At 49.1% G+C, this 17,234-nt stretch overlaps 1 protein-coding gene across 6 annotated transcripts in view; it reads left to right on the forward strand.

The window, feature by feature from the left end:
* Positions 1–17,234, forward strand: part of usp25 (ubiquitin specific peptidase 25) — a 151,677-nt gene that overhangs the window by 43,347 nt on the left and 91,096 nt on the right. For 3 of the 6 annotated variants that reach the window (XM_078409739.1, XM_078409740.1, XM_078409741.1), the window contains exons 5-6: positions 6,003–6,165; positions 12,251–12,337. Coding sequence is in view for 3 of the 6 variants with exons in the window: in XM_078409736.1 (XP_078265862.1) it covers positions 6,005–6,165; positions 12,251–12,337 (248 nt within the window). In the remaining 3 variants the exon portion in view is untranslated. The remainder of the gene's footprint in view (positions 1–6,002; positions 6,166–12,250; positions 12,338–17,234) is intronic. The other 3 variants (XM_078409736.1, XM_078409737.1, XM_078409738.1) reach the window with 1 other exon arrangement.

Here is a 17,234-nt window from a genome sequence, read left to right on the forward strand (position 1 = left end):
GAGTAGGGGAATCGAGGACCAGAGTGAAGGGGACAAGTGAAGGGGAAAAGATTTCATAGGAATCTGAGGGGTAACTTTTTCACACAGAGGGTGGTGGGTGTATGGAACGAGCTGCCAGACGAGGTAGTTGAGGCTGGGACTATCCCAACGTTTAAGAAACAGTTAGACAGGTACATGGATGGGATAGGTTTGGAGGGATATGGACCAAACATGGGCAGGTGGGACTAGTGTAGATGGGACATGTTGGCCGGTGTAGGCAAGTTGGGCTGAAGGGCCTGTTTCCACACTGTATCACTCTATGACTGTGAAGGAATGATCTATTGCAATCTATAGTGCTCCTTGCAAAACATAGTTGTGACCTTTTAAAAGCAGCTGAGCTGCCTTCAAGGATAGCACTTCATTCACACATTTTGAGTCTTTTCTGCACCATTCTGGTATAAATAGAACACATAACAGGCCTTTGCATGTAATAACTATTTATATTGCGCTTACATGTCTCATGTATCTGAGGAGGATATGAATGATGAGGTTAGCTTCAGAAGGGCGTTCGTTCGTTACTCACTTCCCGAGTTCATTCTCGGTTTCTGTTTTGAGTTTAGTTTCGTTTCCTTTGTTCTTGCTCTTCTTTCAGTTTCATTTCCCAAACATATTTTTACACGTTACTGATGAAACCTGTGACAGCGACAAATATATTTTGTTCATCAATGATGTGAATTTCCCCCCCCCCCTCCCCACCCCAAAGGCCAAACTTTGTTATGTCCCTGCTCCTCAAGTTGGGTTGCCAACTGTCCCGTATTTTGGGCTAAATTGGTTTGTCCCGTGTGGGACTGCCCTTGTCCCGTATCAGGCCCGGGGGGCACTGTAGGCCCTGGGGGACGCTGTAGGCTCGGACGCTGTAGGCCCAGGGGGGCCCTGTAGACCCGGACAGTGTAGGCCCCAGGAGCCTGGGTGCCGCCTAACAGAGGTTGCCAACGGAGGTGGAGTAGGGTTGCCAACCGTCCCATATTAGCCAGGACATCTTGTATATTGGGCTAAATTGGTTTGTCCTATACGGGACCGCCCATTGGTGGAGCGGGAGCACGTGGCCGCTAGCCGCTGGCTGGGTGAGGTCACGTGGGGCGCGGGGCGGTGACGTCACCTTGTCCCTTATTTGGGAGTGAGATAGTTGGCACCCCTATTGTCTGGCGCTATAGTTCCTACCTCTTTATCAGAGGTGATTGGAGATGGAGATTCAAGCCACCCAATACATCCCTGTACAGAAACAAAGAACTGCAGATGCTGGTTAATACACAAAAGGTCACAGTGCTGGAGTAACTCAGCGAATCAGGCAGCATCTCTGGAGAATATGGGTAGGTGACTTTCGGATTTCAACCCAAAACGTCACCTATTCATGTTTTCCAGAGATGCAGACCGACCCGCTAAGTTACTCCAGCACTTTATGTCCTCCAGTGCATCCCTAGCTACAGGATCCCTAGATACAGTTTAGTTTAGTATATTATTATCACATTTACCGAGGTTAGGGGTGCCAACTATCTCACTCCCAAATAAGGGACAAGGTGACGTCACCGCCCCGCGCCCCACGTGACCTCACGCAGCCAGCGGCCACGTGCTCCTGCTTCAACAATGGCGGCCGCCCGGTCCGGGAGGCGGGTTACTATGCAACCACCGTTACGCCCCACCACATCCACACCACCATCGATCACCCGCTCACACTAGCTCTATCTTATCCCACTTTCTCATTCATTCCCGACACATTAGGGGCCATTTTACAGAGGCCAATTAACCAATAAACTTGCATGTCTTTGGGATGGGAGAGGGAACCGGAAGAAATCCAGGCATTCACAAGAAGAGCACGCAAGCTCCACACACAAAGCGCCTGAGGTCAGGATGGAAGCCGGTGCAGTGTAGGTTTACTAGGTTAATTCCCGGAATGGCGGGACTGTCGTATGTTGAAAGACTGGAGCGACTAGGCTTGTATACACTGGAATTTAGAAGGATGAGAGGGGATCTTACCGAAACAGAGAAGATTATTAAGGGGTTGGACACGTTAGAGGCAGGAAACATGTTCCCAATGTTGGGGGAGTCCAGAACCAGGGGCCACAGTTTAAGAATAAGGGGTAGGCCATTTGGAACGGAGATGAGGAAAAACTTTTTCAGTCAGAGAGTTGTGAATCTGTGGAATTCTCTGCCTCTGAAGACAGTGGAGGCCAATTCTCTGAATGCATTCAAGAGAGAGCTAGATAGAGCTCTTAAGGATAGCGGAGTCAGGGGGTATGGGGAGAAGGCAGGAACAGGGTACTGATTGAGAATGATCAGCCATGATCACATTGAATGGCGGTGCTGGCTCGAAGGGCCGAATGGCCTCCTCCTGCACCTATTGTCTGTAGTCTCGGGGGATCTCTCCAATTTAGGGAGCTTTCGAATCACAGAAACACTTGTGAGCCATGGATGATATGCATCTACTAGGCAAAGAAATGGACAGAGCAAAGACATTTCTTTCACACTATACTAATTGGGAATGAGGGTGCAAGGAGCATTTAGAGTCGGTATTAACTGGTGGAAGGAATGCGGTGGTAAAAATAGCACTGGGTTTTTTTTTTAAACAAAACAAAGGCTGAGATTTTTTAAATAGTGAAAGGTTGGGAAGTGTTAATCTTTAAAAGGAGCGTGGGAACCTCTTACACAAGTCGCTGAAAGCTCGCAGTCAATAACACCAGGCAGTTAGCAAAGCAAACAGTAGATAGACACTGTGCATTCACTGGAGTTTAGAAGGATGAGAGGGGATCTTATAGAGACGTATACAATTATAAAAGGACTGGACAAGCTAGATGCAGGAAAAATGTTCCCAATGTTGGGGGAGTCCAGAACCAGGGGACACACACAATCTAAGAATAAAGGGGAGGCCATTTAAAACTGAGGTGAGAAGAAACTTTTTCACCCAGAGAGTTGTGAATTTGTGGAATTCTCTGCCACAGAGGGCAGTGGAGGCCAATTCACCGGATGAATTTAAAAGAGAGTTAGATAGAGCTCTAGGGGCTAGTGGAATCAAGGGATATGGGGAGAAGGCATGCACGGGTTACTGATTGTAGATGATCAGCCATGATCACAATGAATGGCGGTGCTGGCTCGAAGGCCCAAATGGCCTCCACCTGCACCTATTTTCTATGTTTCTAAAATGCCAGAGTAACTCAGCAGGACAGGTAACATCCCTGGAGAGAAGGAATGGGTGACGTTTTGGGTCAAGACCCTTCTTCAGGCCCATTCATGCCCGATGATTCAAGAGTCAAGATGCCTTCTTGCATTCACTGGGATCATGATGAGACCTTACCAGGAATATTATATGATGTTTGGTTTCCTTTCGTAGATAATGATATACTCTGGATAGGAGTGCAATGAAAATTCACCAAACTGGTTTCTCAGACAACAGTTGTGTTGTATGGGGAAGGCTTGCAAAGACAAGAGCTTTATTCCTTAAAGTTCAGAAACAGGAAGTGTGTCTTTATCGGTGTATTAAATTCTTGGAGTATCTGAGGCATGGAGGATGTTACCCTTCGTTTGGTTTAGTGTATTGTCATGTGGTACAGTGAAAAACTTTTGTCAGCAGAAAGACAACACATGATTACAGTCAAGCCATTTACAGTTTATAGATACATTATAAGGGAATAACATTTAGTACGTTCTCCCTGTGATGGCGTGGGTTTTCTCCGTGTGCTCTGGTCTCTTCACACACTCCAAAGACGTACAGGTTTGTAGGTTAATTGGTTTTGGTAAAATTGTAAACTGTCCCTCGTGTGTAGGATGGTATTAGAGTACAGGGCGATCGCTGGGCGGCGTGGACCCGGAGAGCCGATGGGCCTGTTTCCACACTGTATCTCTGATGTCTGAAATCAGGCAGCATCCCTGGAGAACATGGATGGGTAATGTTTCAGGATGGGGGGGAGAACAAAGGGGGGCCCGGTGTGGGGCGACCGCCGTGAGGGAGGGGGGAGAACAGAGGGGGGCCCGGCTTGGGGGGACCGCCGTGAGGGAGGGGGGTGAACAGAGGGGGGCCCGGCGCAGGATACTTTGTAACTTTGTCGGCGCCCTTTATGTGGCATCTATTTGCATACCTTGGCACGATGGCAAGCAAAGAATCTCACTGTGACTTGCCACATGCGACAATAAAGTATTCATTCATTCATTCATTCATTCATTCATTCATTCATTCATATGTGGTCTGCATGGGATTCCTAACTGCACTCCATGCTCCTGTTACCAAGCTGGATTATGGTGGTATTTGGATCGTGGTGACCATTAATGACGTGTGATTCGACTTCACACTGGATGGTTTGAGATGTGTTCAGTGCGAAGGAGAGAATCAATGAGGGTTGTGATATGTTCTGCGGCAGGAAAATTACTGGCGTTTCTACGAAAGATTCCAGCATCTACAGATCAATAGAGATAGATCAGCCATGATTGAAAGGCGGAGTAGACTTGTTGGGCTGAATGGCCTAATTCTACTCCTATCACATATGACCTTATGACTTATGTCCTACAGTTCCTTGTGCCTTCATATTCACAGGGTAGTATTTGAAGGTTTCATTTTCTGCTGTCTAAAAGTTGTCACTGACTTTGAGTTGAAACTCTTGCCTGTTATAGGATGCAAGTTGTGAAGAATAGGGTGTAGGAAGGAACTGCTGGTTTGCACCGAAGATTGACACAAAATGCTGGAGCAACCCAGCGGGACAGGCAGGCAGCGTCTCTGGAGAGAATGCATGGGTGACGTTTCGGGTCGAGGCCCTTCTTCAGACGAGGAGTCAGGGGTGGGGGAGATACAGAGATATGGGTGTGTAAGGTGTGAGAATGAGACATCAAAGGGGGTGGAGGTCAAGGAAAATGTAGAACAGATCATTGTTAGCTAGGATAAGATAAGAAAATAACTGCAGATGCTGGTACAAATCGAAGGTATTTATTCACAAAATGCTGGAGTAACTCAGCGGGACAGGCAGCATCTCAGGAGAGAAGGAATGGGCGATGTTTCGTGTCCCGCCCCCCTGACATCAGTCTGAAGAAGGGTCTCGACCCGAAACGTCGCCCATTCCCTCTCTCCTGAGATGCTGCCTGACCTGCTGAGTTACTCCAGCATTTTGTGAATAAATACCTTCGAATTGTTAGCTAGGAGGTAACAACAAAGTAAGCAAACAGCACCTCATATTTCGCTTGGGTAGTTTACACCCCAGCGGTATGAACATTGACTTCCCTAACTTCAGATAGTCCCTGCTTCCACTCTCTCTCCATCCCCTCCCCCTTCCCAGTTCTCCCACCAGTCTTCCTGTCTCCGACTACATTCTATCTTTGTCCCGCCCCCTCCCCTGACACCAGTCTGAAGAAGGCCGAAACGTCAACCATTCTTTCTCTCCCGAGATGCTGCCTGTCCCGCTGAGTTACTCCAGCATTTTGTGTCCGCCTTAGAGATAAAATGTAATCAGGGACAGTCAGACTGAAGTATAGGGTTTTCTTTGCTCCCAGTTCTAGTTGGACAAGCACTAGACGTATTAAGATTGGTTTATTTCTTTACTAGACCTAGTGGACCCGTTGGGCCCAAACCTCTCCTGCATTAGTACAGCACTCTCCTTCCCCCTCCCTACCCCCCTCCCCCTCATTCCTCCTTCCCCCCTCCCCACCTCCCCCTTCCCTCCTCGACTCCTTCCCCTCCCCCACTCCATCCCCCTCAACCCCTGTTATCCTCCCATCTCCCCCCCCCCCTCCCTCCCAAGGAGATAAATTTAAACATTAAAATGTGAATAAGTTAAAAAATATAACACCGATTTCAATGAAACTTCTTCCATTGGCACCAAAGGGACGACGGTGAGTAAGGTGGGGCCTAGAATTGTCGCGCTGTCGCGTACCGTTTTGGCTGTAGTTCAGGAACAAACGAACAAACAAACGAGAGTTTTAGTGTATAGAGATGGTCCAGACACTTTTGGATTGTAATGCACCTATTCATTTCTCTTGTCGCTAAGAGTGCTTGAAGCCAGTATCGCAGAGAACAAGGCCAGCTTGAAGCGGACGCAAGGGGAGGCGTGGAGCGATTCGCTGAACCCATACGATCGGAAGAGACAGGAAAACTGCCCGGTGGGACTGAAGAATGTCGGAAACACGTGCTGGTTCAGTGCAGTCATTCAGGTGAGAGCTCGCCGCGTTCCTTGTTGTCTCCTTCACACAAGGCAGGTAACTGAACTGTTTATAATAATAATAATAATAATAATAATGCATTTTATTTATATAGCGCTTTTCATACACTCAAAGACGCTTTACAGAGATTTAGAGAACATAGGGGAAATGAATAAATAGATAAATAAGTAAATAAATAAACGAACAGAGAAAGGAGACAGAAGGTGAGGTGACCTTCAGTGGTTGAAGGCAGTACTGAACAGGTGAGACTTCAGCGATGTTTTGAATGTGGTGAGTGTGGAGGAGTCTCTAACGTTTTGGGGTAGTGAGTTCCATAGGGTGGGAGCAGCGATGGAGAAAGCCCTGTCCCCCCAGGATCTGAGGTTGGTCCGGATGTGGGGGGATAGGAGATTGGCAGCGGCAGAGCGGAGGGTGCAGGTGGGGGTGTGCCGGTGGAGGAGGTCGGTCAGGTAGGATGGGGCCAGGTTATGGAGGGCTTTGTAGGTTATGAGGAGGATTTTGTACTGGATTCTCTGGGGGATGGGGAGCCAGTGGAGTTTATAAAGGACGGGGGTGATATGGTCACGGATCGGGGTGTGGGTGAGTAGACGGGCAGCGGAGTTTTGAATGTATTTATGTTATGTTTGTGCGCCATTGTATGTTCGTTTCTGAGTACCTGGACTGATGTACAGCACTTTGGTCAACGTGGGTTGTTTTTAAATGTGCTATACAAATAAAATTTAGGCCCACCTTACTCACCGTCGTCCCTTTGGTGCTGATGGAAGAAGTTTCATTGAAATCGGTGTTATATTTTTAAAGTTATTCACATTTTAAAGTTTAAATCTATCCGATCGTAACAGTTTAGTTTATTGTCACGTGTACCGAGCGAGGTACAGCGAAAAGCTTTTGTTGCGTGCTAACCAGTCAGCGGAAAGACAACGCATGATTACAATCGAGCCATTTACAGTGTATAGATACGTGATAATGGAATAACGTTTAGTGCAAGGTAAAGCCAGCAAAGTCCGATCAAAGATAGTGCGAGGGTCACCAAAGAGGTAGATAGTAGTTCAGCACTGCTCTCTGGTTGTGGTGGGATGGTTCAGTTGCCTGATAACAGCTGGGAAGAAACTGTCCCTGAATCTGGAGGTGTACGTTCTCACACTTCTGTACCTCTTGCCCGATGGGAGAGGGGAGGAGAGGGAGTGGCCGGGGTGAGGCTGGTCCTTGATGATGCTGCTGGCCTTGCCGAGGCAGCGTGAGGTGTAGATGGAGTCAACGGAAGGGAGGTTGGTTTTATGCATTTCTTTTAACATTTCGAAAATGATCTTTGTCCATAATAAAAAAAACATATAAAACAAAAACATTCAAAAACTTAATACATTCTGAGTGTCAACACATTCAGTATAGTCTTTAGTCAGAGGGTGGTGAATCTGTAGAATTCATTGCCACTGAAGGCTGTTCAGGCCGTGAATTGATATTTTAAAGTCAAAAATTGATAGATGTCCAATTCCACATTCATTTCCTTGAACATCAACTGCTTTGATCTGTTCTTTTCCCACCACACATGCTCTTTGTACCCACCCATTCCCCTGATTCTCAGTCTGAAGAAGGGTCTCCACCTGAAACGTCACCCTTTCCTCCTCTCCAGAGGCGTTGCCTGTCCCGCTGAGTTACTCCAGTATTTTGTTTCTGTATCCGCCCCCCCCCCTCCCTCGCCCCCTCCCTCGCCCCCTCCCTCGCCCCCTCCCTCGCCCCCTCCCTCGCCCCCCTCCCTCGCCCCCTCCCTCGCCCCCTCCCTCGCCCCCTCTCTCACCCTTTGTCCCGGCACCTCTCCTGTGCCGTGGTGACTGGAAGGGAGCGGCCATTTAGGATCGGGCATCTTTGGAAGTGATATCCAGCTGGAGGATCAGGTAGCAGCTCCCAGCTGAATGACCCATTTGTTGATGTAAATTAATCGTGGTTATTTTCTAAGAGGTTGCCACTCCAGTATACTTGTTGTGTGTTAATCACTGCTGTCATCCTCCCCCACCCTCCCTTCCCCCCCCCCCCCCCCCCCCACCCTCCCTCCCCCCCATCCCCATCCCAACATCCTATCTTTTCAGATTCAGGGACAGTTTCTTCCCAGCTGTTATCAGGCAATTGAACCACCCTACCACAACCAGAGAGCAGTCCTGAACTATTACCTCCCTCATTGGTGACTCTCGGAATATCTTTGATCGGACTTTACCTTGCATTAAACGCTATTCCCTTATCATATGTATCTCTACACTGTAAATAGCTCGAGTGTAATCATGCATTGTCTTTCCGCTGACCGGATAGTAACAACAAAGTTGTTCACTGTACCTCGGTACACGTGACATTAAACTAAACTAATTCACTCAATTGTGCAGGAAAAAAACTGTAGATGCTGGGTTAAATCAAAGGTCGACACAAAATGCTGGAATAACTCAGCGGGTCAGGCAGCATCTCGGGAGAGAAGGAACGGGTGACGTTTCGGGTCGAGACCCTTCTTCAGACTGAATGGCTGATTTACAGTGTATAATAGATACATGATAAGGGAATTGCCTGAAGTCTGAAGAAGGGTCTCGACCCGAAACGTCACCCATTACTAATTCACTCAATTAATTGCTAATTAATTAATTGATTTTCCCCATCTCCGTTGCATTTTGTTAATGGTCAGCCTGGTTCAAGGAAAGTCCCATCAAAGTTTTCTCGGCTTCTAGGGATGGGGAAGGAACTCGTTTTACTCTTGATGTCTTCAGATACTGAGGTTCATATCATCACCAAATTGATTATCATCGTGGATCATGCTGGCTTCAGACTGAAGAAGGGTCTTGACCCAAAACGTCACCCATTCCTTCTCTCCTGAGATGCTGCCTGACCTGCTGAGTTACTCCAGCATTTTGTGAAATAAATACCGCTGGGGTGTAAGCTACCCAAGCGAAATATGAGGTGCTGTTCCTCCAATTTGCGCTGGGCCCCTCTCTGACAATGGAGGAGGCCCAGGACAGAAAGGTCAGATTGGGATTGGGAGGGGGAGTTGCTGAGCCACCGGGAGATCAAGGTTAATTGGCTTGTTAAATGATAAAATTGTCCCTATTGGGTGTAGGGTGCGGGGATCCCTGGTCGGCGCGGACCCGGTGGGCCGAAAGGGCCTGTTTCCGCGCTGTGTCTCTAAACTAAACTAAACTAAAGGAACTCCAGTTCCTTTAGTTTACCCAAACCACAATGTGCTCAAACCACAGTGGTGGCACAGTGTAGATAAGCGTGCGAGTTGCTCATGTGATTATGGCAAGTTCATGAGATCAGAAGGATGAGAGGGGATCTTATAGAGACGTATACAATTCTATAAGGATTGGACAAGCTAGGTGCAGGAAAATTGTTCCCAATGTTGGGCGGGTCCAGAACCAGGGGCCACAGTCTAAGAATAAAGGGGAGGCCATTTAAAACTGAGATGAGGAAAAACTTTTTCACCCAGAGAGTTGTGAATTTGTGGAATTCTCTGCCACAGAGGGCAGTGGCGGCCAAATCACTGGATGAATTTAAGAGAGAGTTAGATAGAGCTCGAGGGACTAGTGGAATCAAGGGATATGGGGAGAAGTTGGGCACGGGTTACTAATTGTGGATGATCAGCCATGATCAGTTGAGTATAGGAGCAAAGAGGTCCTTCTACAGTTGTACCGGGCCCTGGTGAGACCGCACCTGGAGTACTGTGTGCAGTTTTGGTCTCCAAATTTGAGGAAGGATATTCTTGCTATGGAGGGCGTGCAGCGTAGGTTCACTAGGTTAATTCCCGGAATGGCGGGACTGTCGTATGTTGAAAGGCTGGAGCGATTGGGCTTGTATACACTGGAATTTAGAAGGATGAGGGGGGATCTTATTGAAACATATAAGATAATTAGGGGATTGGACACATTAGAGGCAGATAACATGTTCCCAATGTTGGGGGAGTCCAGAACAAGGGGCCACAGTTTAAGAATAAGGGGTAGGCCATTTAGAACGGAGATGAGGAAGAACTTTTTCAGTCAGAGGGTGGTGAAGGTGTGGAATTCTCTGCCTCAGATGGCAGTGGAGGCCAGTTCGTTGGATGCTTTCAAGAGAGAGCTGGATAGAGCTCTTAAGGATAGCGGAGTGAGGGGGTATGGGGAGAAGGCAGGAACGGGGTACTGATTGAGAGTGATCAGCCATGATCGCATTGAATGGCGGTGCTGGCTCGAAGGGCTGAATGGTCTACTCCTTCACCTATTGTCTATTGTCTATTGTCTATGACACTGGAATTTAGAAGGATGAGAGGAGATCTTATCGAAACGTATAAGATTATTAAGGGGTTGGACACGTTAGAGGCAGGAAACATGTTCCCAATGTTGGGGGAGTCCAGAACAAGGGGCCAAAGTTTAAGAATAAGGGGTAGGCCATTTAGAATTGAGATGAGGAAAAACATTTTCAATCAGAGAGTTGTAAATCTGTGGAATTGTCTGCCTCAGAAGGCAGTGGAGGTCAATTCTCTAAATGCATTCAAGAGAGAGCTAGATAGAGCTCTTAAGGATAGCGGAGTCAGGGGGTATGAGGAGAAGGCAGGAACGGGGTACTGATTGAGAATGATGAGCCATGATCACATTGAATGGCGGTGCTGGCTCGAAGGGCAGAATGGCCTCCTCCTGCACCTATTGTCTATTATCACATTGAATGGTGGTGCTGGCTCGAAGGGCCGAATGGCCTCCTCCAGCACCTATTTTCTATGTTTCCATAAGTGATAGGAGCAGAATTAGGCCGTTCGGCCCATCGGGTCTACTCCGCCATTCAATCATGGCTGACCTATCTCTCCCTCGTGACCCCGTGCTCCTGCCTTCTCCCCGCAACCCCTGACATGGAGTGGAGACGTGGAGGGGGTTGTTTGTGGAGCACTGGTTGCAGTGAGGGTTGGTGCAGTGCAAGGCGATTGCCAGGGTGACGATCAGAAGCTTGAAATGTTTTCTGCACTTTTATATAACATGTTTATCAAGATGCCCACGCTTTGTATCAGCTGCCACTTACCAAGGGTGTAAACAAGTGATCATGGCTCTGTACCAGGGTACAGATCTGATTACAAACTTATAAAAAGCTATTTCGGATTAGCAGTGTCGATGGCGTTCACTGACCTAGACACATAAATGCTGGAGTAACTCAGCGGGTCAGGCAGCATCTCGGGAGAGAAGGAATGGGTGACGTTCAGGGTCGAGACCCATCTTCCCGAAACGTCACCCATTCCTTCTCTACCGAAATGCCACCTGACCCGCTGAGTTACTCCAGCATTTTGTGTCTACCTTCGATTGAAACCGCCATCTGCAGTCCTTTCCTACGCGTTCCGTTCATGTGGAACCATTTACCATTTTTACCAAAGCCAATTAGCCTACAAAACTACGCGTCTTTGGAGTGTGGGAGGAAACCGGAGCACCCGGAGAAAACCCACGGGGAGAATGTACAAACTGCGTACAGGCAGCACCCATAGTCAGGATCGAACCCGGGTGTCTGGCGCTGTGAGGCAGCAGCTCTACCCGCTGCGCCACCTTGCCGCGCCTTCACTCCTTTCCTTTTTTTCCCTCTTTCCTTTCATCGTTTGGTAAGATTTTTACTTTGCCTCCTACAACACAGGAGTTTGGCTTCCTGGGTCGTGCAAAATGTCAACACTGAATCTAATGTGCTTTTGGCAGACACAAAATGCTGGAGTAACTCAGCGGATCAGGCAGCATCTCAGGAGAGAAGGAACAGGTGACGTTCAGGGTCGAGACCCTTCAAACTCTACACTAGTCCCATCTGCTTGCATTTGGCCAATATCCCTCTAAACCTATCCTATAGGGTAGCTAATGTTATCCCACTTTTTAAGAAAGGAGGGAGAGAGAAAACGGGAAATTATAGACCAGTTAGTCTGACATCAGTGGTGGGGGAGATGCTGGAGTCTATTATAAAAGAAGAAAATTCTTCCCGAAACGTCTCCCGAGATGCTGCCTGACCCGCTGAGTTACTCCAGCATTTTTGTGTCTCCCTTCGATTTTAACCAACATCTGCAGTTTTTCTTTCCACGCTAAAGTGCTTTTGTTTTTGTTCCTTCTCCCTGCAGTCTTTATTTAACCTGCTCAAGTTTCGGAGACTGGTCCTCAACTATGTTCCACCATCGGATTCACAGGAGGTGCCTCAAAATCAAAAGGTGGGTGGTCAATATCCGGGTTCCTCTCTGGCCCCCACGACTGGTGGAGACGCTGCACTGTCATCATCTAAGCTGAGTCCCATGTTCTAGCCTGCCAGCCATGGTCGGATATTATCCTGGACGCGCTGTTACACAGCGACACAGAGATGCTACCAGAGATGTCCAGTGATGGCAGAGCCGCTACCTTACAGTGCCAGAGACCGGGGTTCGATCCTCATCTCGTTTAGAGATACAGCACGGAAACAGGCCCTTTTGGCCGACTGTGCGATCCCCGCGCATTAACACTACCCCACACACACAAGGGGCAATTTTTACATTTACCAACCCAATTAACCTACAAACCTGTACGTCTTTGGGGTGTGGGAGGAAACCGAAGATCTAGGAGAAAACCCACACCGGTCACGGGGAGAGCATACAAACTCCGTACAGACAGCGCCCGTAGTCGGGATCGAATCCGGGTCTCCGGCGCTGCATTCGCTGTAAGGCGGCAACTCTACCGCTGCGCCACCGTGTCACCCACCAGGTGCTATAAGTACAGTTTGTAGACACAAAAATGCTGGAGTAACTCAGCAGGACAGGCAGCATCTCTGGAGAGAAGGAATGGGTGACGTTTCAGGTCGAGACCCTTCTTCGGACTGAAACGTCACCCCACTCCTCCTATCCAGAGATGCTGCCTGTCCCGCTGAATTACTCCACCTTTTGGGTCTATCTTCTGTTTAAACCAGTTTCTGCAGTTCCTTCCTACACGGTACAGTTTGCACACTCTCCCCATGACTGTGTGGGTTTTCTCTGGGTGCTCCAGTTGCCTCCCGCATCCCAAAGATGTGCAGGTTTGTTGGTTAACTGGCCCTGTGAAAATTGCCCCTAGTGTGCAGGGAGTGGATGCGAAAGTGGGATAACTTGGGCCGAAGGGCCTGTTTCCGTGCTGTATCTTTCAGTCAAAAAGCTTACCATCCTGAACACAATGAACAACCATTCACCTGTTTAGTTTGTAGACACAAAATGCTGGAGTAACTCAGCGGGTCAGGCAGCATCTCGGGAGAAAAGGAATGGGTGACGTTTTGGGTCGAGACCCTGATCTACCTTTGATTTAAACCAGCATCTGCAGTTCTTTCCTACACCTGTTTAGTTTGGTTCAGTTTAGAGATACAACGCGGAAACAGGCCCTTCAGCCCACTGAGTCCGCACTGACCAGCGATCCCTGCACATTAACGTTATCCTACACACACTAGGGACAATTTACACGTACACAAAGCCAATTGACCTACAAACCTGCACGTCTTTGGACTGTGGGAGGAAACCGAGAGGAGATCTTATCGAAACGTATAAGATTATTAAGGGGTTGGACACGTTAGAGGCAGGAGACATGTTCCCAATGTTGGAGGAGTCCAGAACCAGGGGCCACAGTTTAAGAATAAGGGGTCGGCCATTCAGAACGGGGATGAGGAAAAACTTTTTCAGTCAGAGAATTGTAAATCTGTGGAATTCTCTGCCTCAGAAGGCAGTGGAGGCCAATTCTCTGAATGCATTCAAGAGAGAGCTAGATAGAGCTCTTAAGGATAGCAGAGTCAGGGGGTATGGGGAGAAGGCAGGAACGGGGTACTGATTGAGAATGATCAGCCACGATCACATTGAATGGTGGTGCTGGCTCGAAGGGCCGAATGGCCTCCTCCTGCACCTATTGTCTATCTCGGAGAAAACCCACGCAGGTCACGGGGAGAACGTACAGACAGCACCCGGGTCTCTGGCGCTGTAAGGCAGCAGCTCTACCGCTGCACCGCTGCTCAGGTTATGTTTGGGAACATAACATATAGTCTTAGCCCTTTCTGAGGTTCAAAAGGTTGGCCTCATTCCTCCACCTCCGCCCTGCATTGCAGCTCCCTCTGCTGGCCAATACTCAACCTGCTGTACAAAATTATGAGGGGAATAGTTCGTGAATGCACAGTCTTTTACCCAGAGTAGGGGAATCAAGAACCAGGGAACCACAACCAGAGAGCAGTCCTGAACTCCCATCTACCTCATAGGTGACCCTCAGACTATCTTTGATCGGCTTTGCTGGCTTTTCCTTGCACAATAGACAACGGGTGCAGGAGGAGGCCATTAGGCCCTTCGAGCCAGCACCACCATTCAATGTGATCATGGCTGATCATTCTCAATCAGTACCCCGTTCCTGCCTTCTCCCCATACCCGCTGACTCCGCTATCCTTAAGAGCTCTATCTAGCTCTCTCTTGAATGCGTTCAGAGAATTGGCCTCCACTGCCTTCTGAGGCAGAGAATTCCACAGATTTACAACTCTGACTGAAAAAGTTTTTCCCCATCTCCGTTCTAAATGGCTTACCCCTTATTCTTAAACTGTGGCCACTGGTTCTGGACTCCCCCAACATTGGGAACATGTTTCCTGCCTCTGGCGTGTCCAACCCCTTAATAATCTTATACGTTTCGATAAGATCTCCTCTCATCCTTCTAAATTCCAGTGTATACAAGCGAAAGCGTTATTCCCTTTATCACATATCACGTATCCCTTATCATGTGTTGTCTTTACGCTGACTGGTTAGCACGCAACAGAAGCTTTTCACGGTACCTCGGTACACGTGACAATAAACTAAACTGAACTGAGAACATACGTACACGGTGAGGAAGGAAAGTGGTGTCACAGGTTGATAGGGTGGTCAACAAGGCTTTCAGTACATTGGCCTTCATCAGTCAGGGTATTGGGTAGAGAGGTTGGGATGCTACGTTTACAGTTGACCAAGACGTTAGCGAGGCTGCATTTGGAGTATTGTGTTCCGTTTTGGGCTCCCTGCTATAGGAAGGAACGGCACCCCTCTTCAGATAGAGGTGAGGGGAGAGGGAGGGGGGACAAGAGGCGAGAATAGGCCAGAACAAAATAAGGCTGGCAACAGATGACCTCAGGAAGGGTGGAACCCATAATGGGCCATGGTTGGCTGGGTAAGGTGTGCTAATGATGGGGATACAAGAATGCGAACAGTAGAACTAGTAGGTTGACTAGGGTGGGGGAGGAGGGGGGGTGAGAAGGGAGCAAAGGAATGCAGAAGTTATTTGAAATTAGAGAAATCAACGTTCATACCAATAGACAATAGGTGCAGGAGAAGGCCGTTCGGCCCTTCGAGCCAGCACCGCTATTCAATGTGATCATGGCTGATCATCCACAATCAGTACCCCGTTCCTGCCTTCTCCCCATACCCCCTGACTCCGCTATCCTTAAGAGCTCTATCCAGCTCTCTCTTGAATGCATTCAGAGAATTGGCCTCCACTGCCTTCCGAGGGAGTGAATCCAACAGATTCACAACTCTCTGAGTGAAAAAGTTTTTCCTCATCTCCGTTCTAAATGGCCTACCCCTTATTCTTAATCAGTGGCCCCTGGTTCTGGACTCCCCCAACATTGGGAACATGTTTCCTGCCTCTAACGTGTCCAACCCCTTAATAATCTTATACGTTTCGATAAGATCCCCTCTCATCCTCGTTGTAAGCAGCCCAAGCGAAATGTGAGGTGCTGTTCCTCCAATTTGATTATTTTCGGACTTTAGAGATATGGTGCAGCAACAGGCCCTTAGGCCCACTGAGTCCGCGCTGACCAGGGGTCACCCCGTACGCTTGCACTATCTCACACACACTAAGGACAATTTACAATTTTACCAAAGCCAATTAACCTGCAAACTAGCAGGTCTTTGGAGTGGGGGGGAGCAAACCAGAACAGTACAGTACAGAACTTTATTGTCATTCGGTACAGATACCGAACGAAATGACAGCAGTCACAGAACACAACAAAAAAGAAAAGTACACAGGACACACGACCCCAACACAAACATCCATCACAGTGACTCCAAACACCCCCTCACTGTGATGGAAGGCAACAAAACTTCCACTCTCTTCCCCCCCACGCCCACGGACAGGCAGCTCGACCCCTACCGAGGCGACCGACACTCACAGCCCCCGCAAGGGGATGGAAGGCCCCGCGGCCGAGCCGCACCGGGCACTGAAACGTCCTGCGGCCGAGCCACGCCGGCGATGTTAAGTCCAGCGGCCGAGCTGCACCGGGCGCTGCCAAGTCCCGCGGCTGAGCCGCGCCGGCGATGTTAAGTACAGCGGCCGAGCCGCGCTGGGCGATGGAAGGCCCCGCGGCCGCGCCGGGCACTGAACCGTTCCGCGGCCGCGCCGGGCGATGGAAGGCCCCGCGGCCGAGCCGCACCGGGCACTGAAACGTCCCGCTGCCGAGCCACACCGGCGATGTTAAGTCCAGCGGCCGAGCCGCACCGGGCGCTGCCAAGTCCCGCGGCCGAGCCACGCCGGCGATGCAAAGTCCAGCGGCCGAGCCGCGCCGGGCGATGGAAGGCCCCGCGGGCGATGGAAGGCCCCGCGGCCGAGCTGCACCCCGGGGAAGAGACCTAATAAAAGAACGGTTTCCCCCACCCCCTGCCCCACCCCCCCCCCCCCCCCCCCCCACACATACACAGCCAAAAACAGAAACAAAAACCATCACAACACCGACACACAAACAAAAAAAAAAGAAAAAAAGACAAACAGACTGCCAGCGAGCCGCAGCCGTTAGGCGCCGCCACACGAGACGTAACACCCGGAGAAAATCCACGCAGTCACAGGGAGAACGTACAAACCCCGTACAGACAGCACCTGCAGTCAGTATAAGAAAATAACTGCGGATGCTGGTACAGTTACTCCAGCATTTTGTGTCTAACTTCGATTTTAACCAGCATCTGCAGTTTGTTCCCTACATATGCACATTTCCCTTCCCATGTGAATGTTTAGTTTAGTTTAATGTTCATTGTCAGGTGTAACGAGGTGCAGTGAAAAGCTTTTGTTGCGTGCTAACCAGTCAGTGGAAAGACAATACATGTTTACAATCGAGCCGTCCACAGT

This window comes from Rhinoraja longicauda, chromosome 12 (genome assembly GCF_053455715.1).
Source record: "Rhinoraja longicauda isolate Sanriku21f chromosome 12, sRhiLon1.1, whole genome shotgun sequence".
Lineage (NCBI taxonomy): Eukaryota > Metazoa > Chordata > Chondrichthyes > Rajiformes > Arhynchobatidae > Rhinoraja > Rhinoraja longicauda.